The sequence below is a fragment of the Labrus mixtus genome, chromosome 23 (genome assembly GCF_963584025.1).
Source record: "Labrus mixtus chromosome 23, fLabMix1.1, whole genome shotgun sequence".
NCBI lineage: Eukaryota > Metazoa > Chordata > Actinopteri > Labriformes > Labridae > Labrus > Labrus mixtus.
In genome coordinates, this window is record NC_083634.1 from 18,516,530 (window position 1) to 18,535,398 (window position 18,869).

The 18,869-nt window shown below is 40.2% G+C and overlaps 2 protein-coding genes across 9 annotated transcripts in view; one reads left to right on the forward strand and one right to left on the reverse strand.

Moving 5' to 3' along the window:
- The window catches only part of LOC132958949 (Fc receptor-like protein 5), a 51,860-nt gene that overhangs the window by 2,999 nt on the left and 29,992 nt on the right, over window positions 1-18,869 (forward strand). The gene's annotated exons all lie outside the window — the stretch shown is intronic.
- LOC132958724 (low affinity immunoglobulin gamma Fc region receptor II-like) lies at window positions 244-18,794 on the reverse strand. Of its 8 annotated transcripts, none has more exons than XM_061031748.1 (10): window positions 18,095-18,197; window positions 17,793-17,837; window positions 17,437-17,700; window positions 17,117-17,359; window positions 16,652-16,768; window positions 16,298-16,354; window positions 15,884-15,970; window positions 1,974-2,060; window positions 925-1,015; window positions 244-660 (listed from the first exon to the last, which is right to left on the reverse strand). In XM_061031748.1, the coding sequence occupies exons 1-10, from the start codon at window positions 18,123-18,125 to the stop codon at window positions 642-644; spliced, it is 1,041 nt and encodes a 346-aa protein (XP_060887731.1). In that variant the 5' UTR covers window positions 18,126-18,197; the 3' UTR covers window positions 244-641. The 8 variants fall into 8 exon arrangements, with proteins under 8 accessions (XP_060887731.1, XP_060887733.1, XP_060887734.1 ...); XM_061031750.1 differs by having other exon boundaries at window positions 921-1,015; XM_061031751.1 differs by lacking the exons at window positions 15,884-15,970; window positions 16,298-16,354; window positions 16,652-16,768; ... (2 more) ...; window positions 17,793-17,837; window positions 18,095-18,197 and adding exons at window positions 2,365-2,481; window positions 2,902-3,144; window positions 3,875-4,138; ... (1 more) ...; window positions 4,532-4,885; window positions 18,373-18,794 and having other exon boundaries at window positions 1,974-2,066.

Consider the following 18,869-nt stretch of genomic DNA (forward strand, 5'->3'; position numbering starts at 1 on the left):
CCAGATGGTGAAACTCATCTTTTCGTGGAGACAGTGAAATATGTGATCTAATTAGCATTAGCATGTTAGCATGGTAATTTTGAACATATTAGCTTGCATTGTAATAGCATTCAGCTCAAAGCATTTGAGAGCTACTACTGTTACTGTCCACTCAAAAAGACGTTTTTGTTGAACATGTTGAATATGAATCGGGATTGCTGATAAGAAGAACCTGAGAAAATACTGTTTGCATGAAAGAATAAACACCAGTACACTTCTTTAATGGCACAGTTATTTTCTGTCTTCTCATGTATGACATTTACAACCACGTTAGACTTAAAGTGTCAGACTCATTTCTTTATTTGGACTCGATCAGCGTGCTTCAGATGAAAGTGAAGCTGCAGCATCAAGGTGGTGGTTGACCACAGTTTCACACTCACATAAATACACACAGCAGATGGAACATGTGGGTTTAACTGTCACTATATAATAACAGATAATACATCTGAAAATACAAAACGCATCTCTTTAATATATCTTTAAGCATCAACACATGTAGGGCGCAAAGCACGAAAAGCATTTCTACAATGCAAAATAAAATAAAAAGTGTTTTTTCACACATCAGGTTCAACCAAACGTCTCATGTGCTGCTCGTCCTTCAGTCAGCCGTCATGCTGCGACCTGAAGACAGAAAGGGTTAACAGCTCTGAGCATACCACATTGATATAAAAAAAACACGAGTCGTATCATTCTGAAAAGCATGACAGCTAAAGTTTGAACTGAAGCATGTAGGAAATGCTGCCTTAAGTGGTGCTTTTAAGTGGATGTTGAACATCAACGTCCAGTGACATAAATGTTTGAAAGCTGTAAATATGGGTCATGTTCTAACCTCTGCTCTCCATCCTACCAGATATGAATGTCAGTAATGTCCTGAGTCTTACCTACTTGATCAAAGAATAGAGGGGTTCCTGTGTCAAAGGTCGGTTTGTACCAGCTGAGTGAACTGTCGCCGTCATTACTCTGGATACTCCTTGCTCTGTTTTGAGTATAGATTGAATTATTCCACAGTGTTGCCAAAATACTTACTAGAACACTTGAACATCAGGCAACATTTAGTTTACATTTTTATTACAATAAGTCTCACCCAGTTGTTGAGTGTCACTTGGGTCACCCAAGAGTCCTTATTTGGACTCGGTCAGCGTGCTTCAGATGAAAGTGAAGCTGCAGCATTTAGGTGGTGGTTGACCACAGTTTCACACTTATGTAAATCCACACAGCAGATGGAACATGTGGGTGATGGAACCTTTCTGATCGTTTGCTATCCTGTTATTTTGGGTTCTACGAGGCTTAGGTTTGAATCCTATTTGTTAAAACTTTCCTAAATCCTGCTACCTCTAAAGTGTGTGATTTATTATTCATCAATATGCAGATGACGCCCTGTTCTATGTCTGTTAACCATATTAAATCATTAGGCATTAAATCCAAGCTTGAATATTTGACTTTTTAAGTTACAATAATCAATAATAATAACTCTATTTGTAGTTTAGAAAGTGCTATGTTATGCATATTCTCAGTGTTTGAATCTGAAGTGTACATTTCACTTCTCTGTAGACTTTATCGGAGAATATGTCTGCAGCTGAATTCACCTTGACGACTACATTAAATCTCATATAGATAAAACTGTTTTTGTTTCTCAGTGAAGAACTTCACCATTATGTTTAAATATATAAAATAACCCTACCTAAAGTCTTCAACATCATTTTAGACCATGTATGTTTTGTATGTATGTTGTATTTCCCTCAGGGATTAATAAAGGATATCAAAAAATGATTTCTGTCCATTTCATGGCCTTGAGATACAGACTCATGAAGTAGTCATTTAATGTTGTTAAACTACCCCAGGTTCAAGAGGAAAGGTGTTTAAGATCAAGACATAGGATGGAGAATCGTGACTGTGAAATGAACCGTGACAGGATAAACTGTCAAGTGACGTACCTCTCTTTGTCCTGTCTATTGTAATCGCAGCATACATCACTTGGTCGCTTGGTGCATCTGCTGCCACTCGACGGGCCTCAACAGTGACTGAAAATACAAATGTGTGATAAGAATCCACATCGATACATTACACAGGCCTACAAAATATTTACAGATTTAAAAATATAAATATATATAAAAATGTGCAATTTGCAACTAGGACTGACGGCCGATGATCTCCTTGGTGTGTCAGGGCCTTTAGAATCCATAAGCTGTGTTCAAAACCCCACTGTTATTAACTGGCCCATTCATCCATTAAATACATTAAACAAAAGTAAAATGCAAATATTCCACGGGGACTGTGACCCATCAATCACTATAAGCGCCTCTCGTTAGTGAAATGTGTTTGTACCTTTGTTCCGAATATATTTGCCGAAATGGAGAAGTCCAACCAGCAACAACAGAATAGATAAAACAGTCATAACTATCCATGGGGTAGAATAGGATGAGGCATTCTCTCCCTGGTTGTCTGTAATGTAATCACAAAGTAATGAAGTAAACAATGACAGAGGATTTTAGGTTTGAATTGGATTGAAAGATGAGAAGAAAAATTAAGATTTTGCAGTTTAATCGTGCACAATTCAAGTTTGTTAAAACTCTTGAATCATTGTCTGTATGAGACCACAGATTCACTGGGTAACCTACAAAGAGATGAAGAGGATGTAAGCCAAAAATTTGCCTTCCGCTAACTTGGGTACATGAATGAATTCATATTTTATTTTAATTTCAGGTAATTTATAAGACCCATCCGACATGGAAGTACATTTACATCCCTCTGTATGTTGGTTAATGTATGCTGTCCTTTTCAAATCAATCAATATACTGTTTCAACACATTGTTATATCACACATATTTTTTAATTTGATTTGGTAACACTGATGTGTCTCACCTTGGACAGCCATCAGACTCTCGGCTGATTCTCTTCCTCCAGAGATGCTACACTTGTACAATCCTTCATCACATTTGGAAACACTGGGGATGCTCATGTTTCCTGTAGAGCTTCTTCTGATAAAACGGCCATCTTTGTAGAAATCGGCTGAGAGATTGGATGAGGTCGTCTTGTGTCTGCAGCGCAGAGTCACAGCTTCTCCCTCCACCACACTGATGGGACTCTCCAGGATCACAGGACCATCTGAACAACATGGGGTTCATATTTTATATCACACAAAGATGAGTGCATGTAAAGATCTCGTCTTAATGCAAACATACCAGTAACAGTGATGTAAAGTTCTAGCATAATTCTCTTGAATCATTGTCAATATGAGACCACAGATTCACTGGGAAAACTATAACGGGATGAAGAGGATGTGAGCCAAAAATTAGCCTTTGGCTAACTTGGGTACATAAATAAATTCATATTTTATTTTCGTGTCAGGTCATTTATAAGACCCATCCCACATGGAAGTACATTTACATCCGTCTGTATGATGATTAATGTACGCTGTCTTTTTCAAATCAATCAGTATAATCTGCTTCAGGTTCAACACATAGTTATATCACACGTATTTTAAAATTTGATTTGGTAACACTGATATGTCTCACCTTGGATAGCCATCAGACTCTCGGCTGATTCTCTTCCTCCAGAGATGCTACACTTGTAGAATCCTTCATCACGTTTGGAAACACTGGAGATGCTCATGTTTCCTGTAGAGCTTCTTCTGATAAAGCGGCCATCTTTGTAGAAATCAGCTGAGAGATTGGTAGAGTTCGTCTTGTGTCTGCAGCGCAGAGTCACAGTCTCTCCCTCCACCACACTGATGGGACTCTCCAGGATCATATCACCATCTGAACAACATGGGGTTCATATTTTATATCACACAAAGATGAGTGCATGTAAAGATCTTGTCTTAATGCAAACATACCAGTAACATTGATCTGGATGATGTCGCTTCTCTTCCCATCTCTGGACTCACACCAGTATTGCCCACTGTCCTGTGGAAAAATAATAGGAATAGTGCAGGATGACCTTTTTGATGTCACTGTAGTGTTACATTTGAGTAATTCCCCTTTGGACCGATGTACAATTTTCAATCCAGTCGAGTCATGAGAGCCCTCACAATGGAAGATCAGAGACTCGTATTCAAAGAACTGCAGTCTGTTTGGTTCAAGACGGAGAATCAGTGAATCTGAAACAAATCAGAGAAAGACATGTTCTCTTATTTCACCAGAAAGTACCAACTGAAGTTAAAATACAACTAAGCATCAACCTGGTACTTACCAACATCCTGAACATGTGCACACAGCAGGAATAACACGTGGACCACTGGAATAACAAAAGAGAAGAGCTCCACATGAGTGAGACGTGTTTTAACAGTCGTAAATTCTACTGATTCTTACAGCTCCTAAAGCTGCCTCTGATGTTTGACTTTTAAATTTTTTTCTTTCAGGGCGAAAATCTCATATAAATATTCTGAACCTGAAAGCCTTTCCAAGCCCCAAGAGCATCGTTTGCATTAAACCGTCATTTCCATCCTAACCTTGAACGACTACACTCTTTAGTTTTAACCAAACGTACTCACAGAGTTTGATGCAGAGCGCGTCGACCTCCATGTTGACTGTCTGAACACCAAGCTGAACTGAAGTGTAACTGAGGAGGGGCTTCTTCCTGTGTGGCCTATTCATGCTGCTCATGTAACCCTAAATTTGACAGTTAGATTTTTTTCAAAATGAAGTTCACACTGACTGAGCTGCTGTGGTGGTGGTAACACCTCAGTTGATAGATTAGCGTCATTGGGCAGAGCCAAAGAACGAAGCGGACTGCTATGATGTGAAAACATTGATACAAACACGTAAAGTCAGGCAGTTTGAAATAAAAAGGTCAGCTGTTAAAAACATAAACACAAGATATCTGCAGACACATCTGCAGGCTGAAACTGTAAGCCTAGCCCTAACCCATCCTTCGGTCACTTTAGGCATTTGATGGTCAGGTGTTGCTGTTGTGAGCTGGAAACAACCTGCAATAGAACCGTCCACACAGTTTAAAGCATCAATATGGACGACTTTCAGCGTTTTCCAAGTCCTGCTGGGACACATGTCCTCTAATTCTTGATATATTCTACAGCTGATAGTAAGCCAACTGTGTAATTGTCTTACCAACAATATGTTGGAATTTGTGCTGCTCCTCCCCCTCATGGCCAACGTGCATTTGTTTGACAATCAGAGGCCGGAGAAGTCGACAAAGACTTTGCGAGAAGCTAAAGAACCACGCGGACTGATGAGGTTCAGTTATATTACAGGAACCCTCAGTTTGGGGTTGACTGAAAACACGGGAGACAAATGACGGGAGGAGACTAGGAGGTACTCATATTTATTCACAACAAAGTGAATGAGTTGATTAAAGAAAGATTGTGAGGATGTGGGCGTCAGCTAATCGACGTTCTAAGGGTGAGGTTAGGTCAGTGTGGTGAGACAAGCAGCCCAGATGAAGCAGCTATAACGGGCTTAGAGCTTCACTTCCTGCTCATATCTGCATAAAATATCGACCTATAATACACACATTTGTGATGGTGACATGAACATTTCAACTGTAATATTCCACTGAATGTTTTTATATCAACAGCAATGCAAAATACGTCTGCCTCTCTGTAACAATAGTTCACATTTTTGATGTGTGATGGAAGTTTCTTTTGTGTCGTCTTTTCATGCAGTGTGGTCGTTGTACAGCAGGGGGAACTCATTGTTAGTGTTGTACCAACCATTAATTACCAGCTATACGAAATTAGGTTTGTTGGGGTTGTATCAAGTCAACTTTGGTTATATTCTTTAATAATTATTTCTAATTATTAATAATATAAATAAAATATCATCAAACTATGTTTAATCTCGTTTTGGGGCACCACCCTGTACTCAGGGAAATATAACCAAAATATCACTCAAATCAGTCTCAAATTTGTTATTTAATTACTAATATTATTAATAATTAATAACTATATTTAATAAATTGAAGGCGTGAAATCCGTACACAAAGCCTTCGCACCCAGCTTATATAACAATGCAAATACACCAGTAATCACAAACAACTGCTCTCTTAAATTATAACAGAATTTATTTAAACAAAGCAACATCAAACCAAAATCAATGAACTTAATCAAACAAATAACTATCATAAACTAATCTAAGCAAACAAACATTATCAAGCACACCTTGTGAATGAGGTGTAAATGTGTGTGTGTGTGTGTGTGTGTGTGTGTGTGTGTGTGTGTGTGTGTGTGTGTGTGTAGGAGAGAGAGAGAGAGAGAGAGAGAGAGAGAGAAAACAAGATGGTGGAGGGAGACAATGCACCATGTGACTTTGTCACATGTGGGCAAAATGGTGGACAACAAAGGAAGCCGTGTGGCTGCCTTTTGAAATAGTTTTGAGCTCTCTGAGCTGAGTTCAGTAACTGTTACTTAAACACCAGAAAGCCAGTGGCCGGACTTTGATTCAACGGCGGGTACACTGGTCTTTCTGATTGTGAAAGCCGTTGACTGAAGGTAAACTAGCATAGCATTACATACATAGGTGAACACAGCCGTTCATCACAATAAAACAAATGCAGCAGCTTACAACAGATAATAAACAGAATGTGACGTCTCGTCAACAATGATGCATAATTATCAGTGGTTATAAAAGAAACATAACTATTTCTGAAACTATTTCTGCCCAGACCAAAGCTCTTACTTGGGGTAACTCCTGGTAATCGTTGCAAAGTTGATTAGATCGTCACTCTGTTGAATGTTAAATCATCAGATTCAGGCAGGTTTCCTTCGTGGCAGATGTAGGAGGAGGGTAGCGGGATTCAGATCTTCGGCCAGAGCACTGCTCTATAGGGTCTTCTGGTTGCAGGAGCCGAGTTCTTTATGTGTCCTTGTGGATTCAGGGATCAGTGGGCTTCCTTCAGCGCTCCTGTCCAGTTGCGTTCAATGACGTCTTACGAAAAATCAAAGGAAAGAAACTCTTCTTTTTGCTCGAACCTGATAGCATCTGATTGTGCCCAAAACTCCTAAAAATATGCCGTGGAAGTAGTCAGCTGAATCCTCTGATGCTTGAATTCAGCATGTGAAGAGCTACCTATACTGAGCAACCTCAGCTCTGGAGTTTAACCTATGTAAGTCAAGAGGAGGAAAGGCTTTGTCTCGAATGCTGGAGTCCATCTTGTTGGAGAGGGTATTCTCTGGTGTCGGCAGACCACACTTGAAGAGAAGGAAGCAATGCCTGGTGATTGCTTTTAAAGACTGGAGCTGCCTGTGGGTTTACCTCAGGCCTCCTCCAATGAGGATAGAGAATTCAGAAACCCCCAACCCCCCCCACTTTTCACACCGATTTGTTAGTTTCTGTTGGGGGGTTGCTGGGCTAAGACCCCTTTGTTTAGTTGCCTTCAAAATAACTTTAGTCAGGCTCGAGACTGTGATATAGGCCTGAGTCCTTTGTCCCAACCACATGGCTGAGGCCCAACATCCCCCCTTGTCATGAAGAGCGAAATGCAGGTTACGATCTTTAGGGCAGCTCACGGACCAAGCAGTCCATGTGTCTGGGATGGAGACACATCCCAGTTTTGCAGTTCCTTAGGGAAGCAGTCCATAGGATTAACAGTTCAGAGATATTAGAGGCTTTTTGGTCTGGGCAGACACTGAGGCAAAGTCTGGGCAGACTGTCTAACTATGTCTAAAGCTAGGCATAAAACATAAACAGGCACTAGCAAAGCTTTGCTACCCAAGGTGCATTCTTTAACCAAACAAATGAAACAAACAGACAAGAGGAGGAGAGAAAGAGAGGAGTATCAGGTGTAGATTTGTGGGCTAACTCCTAGCCTGGGCAGGAGTAAGTCTGTGGGATGGTGTATGTGGCATGTAGGTGTGTAAATATACATGTGCATTATGTGTCTCACTACCACTGTCAGGTCATAAAACAGAGACTAGAAAGCATTAACGCTGAGTGACTTTGGTGGGTTTTACAGTGGAGGCTACTCCCCCCTCCCCACTGTGGAGTCAGAACCTTGTTCTTTGTAAGGACTGGAGGCCTCCAACTGTCTAATCACCTCTGTCACACACCTCCGGATCATGTTCTCCATTCCCCTGTCAGAACCTGCATCCTTGGGAAGTTCATGGGAACTCCGGTTATGCCTACCCCTCTGTCTGGGGCTTTGGCCATCCAGAGAGTTCTGTTCGGGTCTGGTGGTGATCAGTACTTCAGGTTGGGAACTACCCTGTGACTGGCTCCTTCCTTCACCCCCTGGTTCTGTTGTCTATTCTGCCGGTGATGCAGTTTCTTAGATTTATTCATAGCATAAGGCAATTTGTTGCCTTCTAGTGCTAGGTCACTATTGTGTCTCCAAAACCCGGGACGTATGCGTGTTTCCCAAGCCATCTGTGCAAATTTCTTAATTTCTGGCATACCAAGCTAATGTGTTCGGCAATGCATGGTGACATCGTAACGCACACAGCCATGCAGATTCTGCAGGAATAAGGACTTGAAAGTCTGGTCCTCTTCCAAACCTGGAGCATTACGTCCCTGGAAATATGCAGATTTTAGGCGCTGGTAATAATCTTTGGGTGCCTCGTGCTTCTGGTGCCAGACACTAAAGGCTCTAAGAGGGGCAGATACAGGGTCGGTGTAGCTGGAGAATTCCTTGCACAAAGCGTTGCAGAGTGCTGAGTTCTGGTCTCTGATCTCAGGCAGGAGGGTAGTCATGAAGTCATGGACACTCCTGGAAGTTGTCTTCCAGATCAGCTTGAGTTTTTCTTGTGTGGATGCATCAGGTAGATCACAGAGGCGCAGGTTGATCTCTCTGAGGTAATCATCAATGCTGAAATGTGGGTTACCTGGGTCAAACCGGTCTACATCCTTCGCCAGGGATTCAATGAGTCTTATGCGCATTCTTTGATCTCTGGGTGGACAGGAGCCATCCGATTCATCTGATGTTTCAGAACTTCTCAGCTGTGGACCATGCGGTGTGGACTTGCAGGTAGAAGGAGGGGGGTTGGTGTTATCTCTGCCTCTGGGGGCTGAGAAGTCACCCCCCTCCCTATGTGGTGATTCAAACCTGTGAAGGTGTGAAAAGGTGTCACAGCTGTCGGGGGACTGGGGCGTTTCCCCAAAGGGAGGGGCTCCACAGTCAAAGTCTTTGTTTCCAGGAATGGCAGGGAAGACAAGACTAATTTCCTTAGTCCTTGGGTTATCCTGGCTGCTCGGTTCTTTATTGAGCTTTTTCAGCAGGGTTGTTTGATCTCTTGAGGGGCTTGGTTCAAGATCAGAGCCATATTCTGACAATATGTCTTACTCCATGCATACCTGTGCCAATTTCTGAATAACGTCAAACACATCAAGCACTTCCTGCTCAGCAGTTTTGAATTGCTGACGAATAAATGTATTTTCTGTCAACAGGGATTGGATGTGGTTCTGCAGGGCTTCTTTTTCTACTTGCAGCTGGGTTTGCTGCAGGAAGGACTTGCGTTGGGAAAGAAGGAGTTGCCCAAGAACATTCAGGATTATGCTTTGGGGTTTCCTGGCTCGGTGGTTGGCCTGATCAACGAGCTCCTTTAACTTCTTATCACAAATGCTAATTGAATACCTATTTAGGTCGGCTATCTCCTCTAAGGAGAGGTGCGTCAGACCAGCAACAGTTTCTTGCAGTGCTGCGTCGGCTGTTCCAAAAGGAGTCTCAGCTCCCGGCTCACCTAGGGTCTTGGTAGACATTTTACGTGATAAAATTGAACCACAGTGGATTACTATTAAGAAAGCCGCTAAGCTAAACAAAGCTAGATCAACACCAGAGCAACTCTTATCTAGGTTTCCCAACTGATCACTGCAGTCTATCCTGGAAGCTAGGAGAGGGGATTCACACCTCAAATCCTCAAAGGATGGGAGGAACTCACACCTCTCGGACAGCTGGCTATGCAACAATGATGAGGTTACACTCTCAACTAGAAAAATTGCTAAATTGTTGTCTCAAACAACAAAGAGCACACAAAAATTCAAACTACTCAACTCACCAAAACACAACAACACAACTAAATACAACTTGATGTCTACTTTGCTTAAAATGAGAATGTTCACAATAAATACATTTCTTTAGAAGAATTACTTCAGGATAAAACTCTGGATTAAAGCAACAAACTAGTTCATTAAGAAAGTCGCCCTGGCTGCATCATTATGTTCAACAACATACAAGACAAACTAAGCCACAGCTTGCTGTCTGTTTAGAATGAACAACAAGCAAGAAAAGTAAATCTTCAAAAGGAAAGACAATTTTTCCTCACGAGAAATTTTTTTTAGGATTAAAAATTTGGATTACTGTGCATTTACAGGGCAATAAAGCTGGTTTATTGAATGCCTCACACGGGGCACCATTTGTTGGGGTTGTATCAAGTCAACTTTGGTTATATTCTTTAATAATTATTTTTAATTATTAATAATATAAATAAAATATCATTAAACTATGTTTAATCTCGTTTTGGGGCACCACCCTGTACTCAGGGAAATATAACCAAAATATCACTCAAATCAGTCTCAAATCAGTTATTTAATTACTAATATTAATAATTAATAACTATATTTAATAAATTGCTCTCTTAAAATTATAACAGAATTTATTTAAACAAAGCAACACCAATACAAAACAATGAACTTAATCAAACAAATAACTATTATAAACTAATCTAAGCAACAAACATTATCAAGCAAGGCTTGTGGAAGGTGTAAATGTGTGTGTGTGTGTGTGTGTGTGTGTGTGTGTGTGTGTGTCTGTGGATGAAAGAGAGATAGAGAAGGGGAAGAGGGGGGAGATTGCTTCGTCCCACGTGGTCGCTATTCCGATGGCACACACCTAACAAAGACCTAATGTGGCCTTAATGTCTAAAAGACATTGAAGTGAAGTGCTACTGTTTGGCCCTTTATTGGCATCAAAGATTCAAAGAGCTGTATATTTATTTTACTTTCAATTGACTTCTTTGTGTCACATTACCGTCGTCATTACCAACAATGTTTGGAGGCTTAAGCACTTTTACTTTAACCTCGGCGTGGGGCAGCGTGTTGTCAGAGATTTTAGGACGTTAAGGACTCCATCATATCATCCCACAGACTTCTTTATGCTGTCTTTTTAACTGCATCTACTTGCATCTCAAATTGAAGTCAACCACTACTGCTTACATATAATCATGAGTCTCTATTTGTATTCATGAAGTCTTTTATGAAACGCCTTGCCCATACTTTGAAGAAGTGTGTGTTATCTGTATTTAAACCAGAGTTTGTTCTTACAGTCAGTTTGTCTCAGTTCATTGTCTCCGTCTTATGACATTCAAATGAACCCCGGCTCAGGCTCTCGATCAGCTTAGTCTGTGGGGAAATATTTTCAACCCTAACCACAAACCATGTATCGCATCAGCAGCAGAAATAAGCAGCAGGAGACCCCTCCTCACCTCGTGGACACTTCAGTCATATGTTCAGAGAGTCAACATGGAGGTCTGTGCTCTTAACATCAGACTGTGTGAGTATGATTCCTTATCTGTTTCATAGATATTTCCGTACCTGTTTTTATGAGATCTAACGTACAACTCTTCTTCTTTCCAGTGATCTGTGTGTTATTCCTGCTGGGTGCACATGTTCAAGATGTGGGTATGTACCGTTAAGTTTCTCAAAGTTATTGTTCAAATGCTTCATTTTGGTATTTTGTATGACATAAGAGAACATGTCTTTCTTTGGTTTGTTTCAGATTCACTGATTCTCCGTCTTGAACCAAACAGACTGCAGTTCTTTGAATACGAGTCTCTGATCTTCCATTGTGAGGGCTCTCATGACCCGACTGGATTGAAAATTGTACATCGTTCCAATGGGGAATTACTCAAATGTCAAACTACAGTGACATCAAAAAGGTCATCCTGCACTATTCCTAATATTTTTCCAGAGGACAGTGGGCAATACTGGTGTGAGTCTAGAGATGGGAAAAAAAGCGACATCATCCACATCACTGTTACTGGTATGTTTGCATTAAGACGAGATCTTTACACGCACTCATCTTTGTGTGATATAAAATATGAACCCCATGTTGTTAAGCTGATCCTGTGATCCTGGAGAGTCCGATCAGTGTGGTGGAGGGAGAGGCTGTGACTCTGCGCTGCAGACACAAGACGACCTCATCCAATCTCTCAGCTGATTTCTACAAAGATGGCCGCTTTATCAGAAGAAGCTCTACAGGAAACATGAGCATCCCCAGTGTTTTCAAATGTGATGAAGGATTCTACAAGTGTAGCATCTCTGGAGGAAGAGAATCAGCCGAGAGTCTGATGGCTGTCCAAGGTGAGACACATCAGTGTTACCAAATAAAATAAAAAAATACATGTGATATAACTTTGTGTTGAAACAGTATACTGATTGATTTTAAAAAGACAGCGTACATTAATCAACATACAGACGGATGTAAATGTACTTCCATGTGGGATGGGTCTTACAAAATTACCTGACACGAAAATAAAATATGAATTTATTCATATACCCAAGTTAGCCAAAGGCTCATTTTTGGCTTACATCCTCTTCATCCCTTTGTAGGTTACCCAGTGAATCTGTGGTCTCATATTGACAATGATTCAAGAGAATTGTGCTAGAACTTTACACCACGAGAAGGCGTGCATTATTTCTATTTCTGTTTTCTTTGCAGAGTCACACCAAGAGATTCATGCGTCCTCAGATCTTCCGTTCATCATCTTCAGAAACATTCTCCCTGTAGTAATGATGGCTTTGCTGCTGGTGCTGCTGGGACGTGTTCACAGTGGGATAACTCCGAGGTAAACCCAAAGGTAAACAACAGCACCTCATGTGCACTCAAATCGAGATGGAGATACTGAAATAAAGGATACGACGGGATGAAAGACAAAGACAGATATTTTCTCGAAAGTCTTGTTTGGTTGCCAGAAATGAAAAGCATCCCATAATGCTTCATTCAGCTTCTGTCATCCATGTGTTACAGTGCACCTTGTTCATTACATGTAATGATGATCTACTTATATTCAGTGCATGTTGTGCAAACCAATGAAAACAGTTTTAATCAGCTAAAAGAATCCAATCCATAGAAATGTTTTTAAATGAGCAGATCAAAGAAAATGGCAGCACTTCCTGTTTGACATGTTTCACATATTTAATTAACTTGTTTGTGAATGTTCAACAGATGTTCGTTATTTTTCTGTATAAGGACCTGAAGATATCACAAGTCAAATAACATTGTGCACAGTTTGTTTCAGTGTCTTTCTATATTTAATATTCACATCTGAAACCACATCTTCTCTAACCCTGACCCACGAGCCGCAACTCATCTCAGCGTTATTTATAGAGCACCTCTCATACGTAAAGTCTGTGAGCCCATGTTGAGATGTGTGATGGAAGTTTTTTTGTGTCTTCTTTTAATGCAGTGTGTTCATTGTACAGCAGGGGGAACTCATTGTTAGTGTTGTACCAACATTAACCCATTAATTACCAGCTATACTAAATTAGGTTTGTTCAGGAATAGTGTCTCAGATTTCTTTATGTTGGAGGTAGAAATTTGAAAATGGCGATGGTGACTTAAAATGCACGTGGCTACACAAAGCAAGGTGACCAATCTATTTCCAACACCTTGTTTGGTAGACAAAGTAATTTTCACAAAGGAAAACACATGCTAAATATTGTTCTGAGTCCAATGGTGGATACAAATTAAAGGTTAAAACAATTGTTTTATTCACAGTGAGAACCCATAAAGAAGATCTGATTTTTAATTCATTCAAAGCTTTTTCTTTTTTTTCTGTGACAAAAAGTCAAAAACCTGCCACCTTCAAACCCTTCACACTTGTGAACTCTTCTATAACTCTTCGTACCTGAGTCATGTTTGTGTGAAAGATAGAGAGAGAATATACCGCTGCCAGCCGATCAGAATCAAGAACTCTTTTCTTGATGGTCCTGGGTTTACTTCAGATTCTGTTCAGACATTCATTCCCCAGATGGTGAAACTCATCTTGTCATAGTGACAGTGAAATATGTGATCTAATTAGCATTAGCATGTTAGCATGGTAATTTTGAACATATTAGCTTGCATTGTAATAGCATTCAGCTCAAAGCATTTGAGAGCTACTACTGTTACTGTCCACTCAAAAAGACGTTTTTGTTGAACATGTTGAATATGAATTGGGATTGCTGACAAGAAGAACCTGAGAAAATACTGCTTGCATGAAAGAATAAACACCAGTACACTTCTTTAATGGCACAGTTATTTTCTGTCTTCTCATGTATCACATTTACAACCACATTAGACTTAAAGTGTCAGACTCATTTTTTTATTTGGACTCGATCAGCGTGCTTCAGATGAAAGTGAAGCTGCAGCATCAAGGTGGTGGTTCACCACAGTTTCACACTCACATAAATACACACAGCAGATGGAACATGTGGGTTTAACTGTCACTATATAATAACAGATAATACATCTGAAAATACAAACTGCATCTCTTTAATATATCTTTAAGCATCAACACATGTAGGGCACAAAGCATGAAAACCATTTCTACAATGCAAAATAAAATAAAAAGTGTTTTTTCACACATCAGGTTCAACCAAACGTCTCATGTGCTGCTCGTCCTTCAGTCAGCCGTCACGCTATGACCTGAAGACAGAAAGGGTTAACAGTTCTGAGCATAACACATTGATATAAAAAACACGGGTCGTATCATTCTGAGAAGCATGACAGCTAAAGTTTGAACCGAAGCATGTAGGAAATGCTGCCTTAAGTGGTGCTTTGGTTGAACATCAACGTCCAGTGACACAAACATTTTAAAGCTGTAAATATGGGTCATGTTCTAACCTCTGCTCTCCATCCTACCAGATATGAATGTTACCTACTGGATCAAAGAATAGAGGGGTTCCTGTGTCAAAGGTCGGTTGGTACCAGCTGAGTGAACTGTCGCCGTCATGATTCTGGATACTCCTGGCTCTGTTTTGAGTATAGATTGAATTATCTCACAGCGTTGCCAAAATACTTACTAGAACACTTGAACATCAGGCACCATTTAGTTTACGTTTTTATTACAATAAGTCTCACCCAGTTGTTGAGTGTCACTTGGGTCACCCAAAGTGGAGTTTATTCTAAGCTATGGTTATAGCCTCCTTGTTTAAGCTTGAAACGTTTCACCTTATTTAACACATTTTCTAAAGTATTTGACTATTTTGATGAAATGAAAGGAATTCTTTGCTTTAACCTTTCTGATCTTTTGCTATCCTGTTATTTTGGGTTCTACGAGGCTTAGGTTTGAATCCTATTTGTTAAAACTTTCCTAAATCCTGCTACCTCTCGTGTGTGATTTATTATTCATCGATATGCAGATGACGCCCTGTTCTATGTCTGTTAACTGTATTAAACCATTAGGCATTAAATCCTAGCTTGGATAATTGACTTTTTAAGTAACAATAATCAATAATAATAACTTTATTTGTAGTTTACAAAGTGCTATGTTATGCATATTCTCAGTGTTTGAATCTGAAGTGTACATTTCACTTCTCTGTAGACTTTATCGGAGAATATGTCTGCAGCTGAATTCACCTTGACGACGACTTTAAATCTCATATAGAAATAAGCTGTTTTTGTTTCTCAGTGAAGAACTTCACCATTATGTTTAAAAATATAAAATAACCCTACCTAAAGTCTTCAACAACATTTTAGACCATGTATGTTTTGGATGTATGTTGTATTTCCCTCAGGGATTAATAAAGGATATCAAAACATGATTTCTGTCCATTTCATGGCCTTGAGATACAGACTCATGAAGTAGTCATTTAATGTTGTTAAACTACCCCAGGTTCAAGAGGAAAGGTGTTTAAGATCAAGACTGAATAGTGAATGTGAAATGAACCGTGACAGGATAAACTGTCAAGTGAGGTACCTCTCTTTGTTCTGTCTTTTGTAATCGCAGCATACATCGCTTGGTCTCTTGGTGCATCTGCTGCCACTCGACGGGCCTCAACAGTGACTGAAAATACAAATGTGTTATAAGAATCCACATCGATACATTACACAGGCATTAAAAATATATATCGTTTTCCAAGTCGAGCAATCATATCCAAAAACTGAACATTTTCTCTTTCTCCAAAGAACATGAGTTTTAAATTACTGTAATTAAATAATTTGTCTTTTTCTAATGAGGACTGAAGGACAACAGATTTACCTTTTCACACTTCAAAGGACATTTGCTCTGATTATTGTCGATAAGACGAGCAGGCTGCTTTTTAAAAAAATCTATCACTCCTTTGTTTTAAGCACAAGTTTACCTGAACATGCTAATGGTACCTGTTCTTACCTGTTTGAACCTCAGCTGGACCTGATTGAGGTGCCAGTGTGGACAAGTACAGCATCACTGCAGTGCATGAAATAAAAAAAACACTAAGGACAGGGAACCAGGAAGACATTGAGACATGATGAAAATACAACGCCACTTCCTGGTTTAAAAATGTGCAACTAGGACTGACAGCCGACGATCTCCTTGGTGTGGCAGGGCCTTTAGAATCCATAAGCTGTGTTCAAGACCCCACTGTTATTAACTGGCCCATTCATCCATTAAATACATTAAACAAACGTAAAATGCAAATATTCCACAGGGACTGTGACCCGTCAATCACTATAAGCGCCTCTCGTTAGTGAAATGTGTTTGTACCTTTCTTCCGAATATATTTGCCAAAATGAAGAAGTCCAACCAGCAACAACAGAATCGATAAAACAGTCATAACTATCCATGGGGTAGAACAGGATGAGAAATTCTCTCCCTGGTTTTCTGTAATGTAATCACAAAGTAATGAAGGAAACAATGACAGAGGATTTTAGGTTTGGATGGATTGACAGATTAGAAGAAAAATTAAGATTTTAAACCTGAACGTTTCAACTTTTACTATTAATGTAAAGTATGCAGTTTAATCGTGCACAATTCAAGTTTGTTAAAACTCTTGAATCATTGTCAATATGAGACCACAGATTCACTGGGTAACCTACAAAGGGATGAAGACGATGTGAGTTAATGTACACTGTCCTTTTCAAATCAATCGATATACTGTTTCAACACATAGTTATATCACTATATATATTATATTTTAAAATATGATTTGGTAACACTGATGTGTCTCACCTTGGACAGCCATCAGACTCTCGGCTGATTCTCTTCCTCCAGAGATGCTACACTTGTAGAATCCTTCATCACGTTTGGAAACACCGGAGATGTTCAGGTTTCCTGTAGAGCTTCTTCTGATAAGGCGGCCATCTTTGTAGAAATCAGCTGAGAAGTTGGGTGAGGTCGTCTTGTGTCTGCAGCGCAGAGTCACAGTCTCTCCCTCCACCACACTGATGGGACTCTCCAGGATCACAGGACCATCTGAACAACATGGGGTTCATATTTTATATCACACAAAGATGAGTGCATGTAAAGATCTCGTCTTAATGAAAACATACCAGTAACAGTGATGTCGATGATGTCGCTTCTCTTCCCATCTCTGGACTCACACCAGTATTGCCCACTGTCCTCTGAAAAAATATTAGGAATAGTGCAGGATGACCTTTTTGATGTCACTGTAGTGTTACATTCTACTAATTCCCCTTTGGACCGATGTACAATTTTCAATCCAGTCGAGTCATGAGAGCCCTCACAATGGAAGATCAGAGACTCGTATTCAAAGAACTGCAGTCTGTTTGGTTCAAGACGGAGAATCAGTGAATCTGAAACAAACCAAAGAAAGACATGTTCTCTTATTTCACCAGAAAGTACCAACTGAAGTTAAAATACAACTAAGCATCAACCTGGTACTTACCAACGTCCTGGACATGTGCACACAGCAGAAATAACACGTGGACCACTGGAATAACAAAAGAGAAGAGCTCCACATTGAGTGAGACGTGTTTTAACAGTCGTATATTCAACTGATTCTTACAGCTCCTAAAGCTGCCTCTGATGTTTGACTTTTACATTTTTATCTTTCAGGGCGAAAATCTCATATAAATATTTTGAACCTGAAATCCTTTCCAAGCCCCAAGACCATCCTCTGCATTAAACCGTCATTACCATCCTAACCTTGAACGACTACACTCTTTAGTTTTAACCAAACGTACTCACAGAGTTTGATGCAGAGCGCGCCGACCTCCATGTTGACTGTCTGAACACCAAGCTGAACTGAAGTGTAACTGAGGAGGGGCTTCTTCCTGTGTGGCCTATTTATGCTGCTGTGGTGGTGGTAAAGCCTCTGTTGATAGATTAGCGTCATTGGGCGGATCCAAAGAACGAAGCGGACTGCTATGATGTGAAAACATTGATACAATCACGTAACGTCAGGCAATTTGAACTAACAAGGTCAGCTGTTAAAAATATAAACACAAGATATCTGCAGACATAACTGCAGGCTGAAACTGTAAGCCCTCATCCTTCGGTCACTTTAGTCATTTGATGGTCAGGTGTTGCTGCTGTGAGCCTGAAACAACCTGCAATAGCACCGTCCACACAGTTTAAAGCATCAATATGGACGACTTTCAGCGTTTTCCAAGTCCTGCTGGGACACATGTCCTCTAATTCTTGATATAGTCTACAGCTGATAGTAAGCCAACTTTGTAATTGTCTTTAACCAACAATATGTTGGAATTTGTGTTGCTCCTCCCCCTCATGGCCAACGTGCATTTGTTTGACAATCAGAGGCCGGAGAAGTCGACAAGGACTTTGCCGACTGATGAGGTTCAGTTATACTACAGGAACCCTTAGTTTGGGGCTGACTGAAAACATGGGAGACAAAAGACGGGAGGAGACTCGGAGGTACTCACAAAAGTATGTCGATTAAAGAAGGATTGTGAGGATGTGGACGTCAGCTAATCGACCTTGTAAGGGTGTATGTATGACTGGA

Excerpts from the sequence above, each read along its gene's own strand:
- LOC132958724 (XM_061031748.1), bottom strand. The coding sequence starts at position 18,125 with ATGGAGGTCGGCGCGCTCTGCATCAAACTCT. Across the intron at positions 17,838-18,094 it reads CGCGCTCTGCATCAAACTCT|TGGTCCACGTGTTATTTCTG; the intron begins GTGAGTACGTTT and ends TTGTTATTCCAG. Across the intron at positions 2,061-15,883 it reads AAAAGACAGAACAAAGAGAG|TCACTGTTGAGGCCCGTCGA; the intron begins GTACCTCACTTG and ends TTGTATTTTCAG.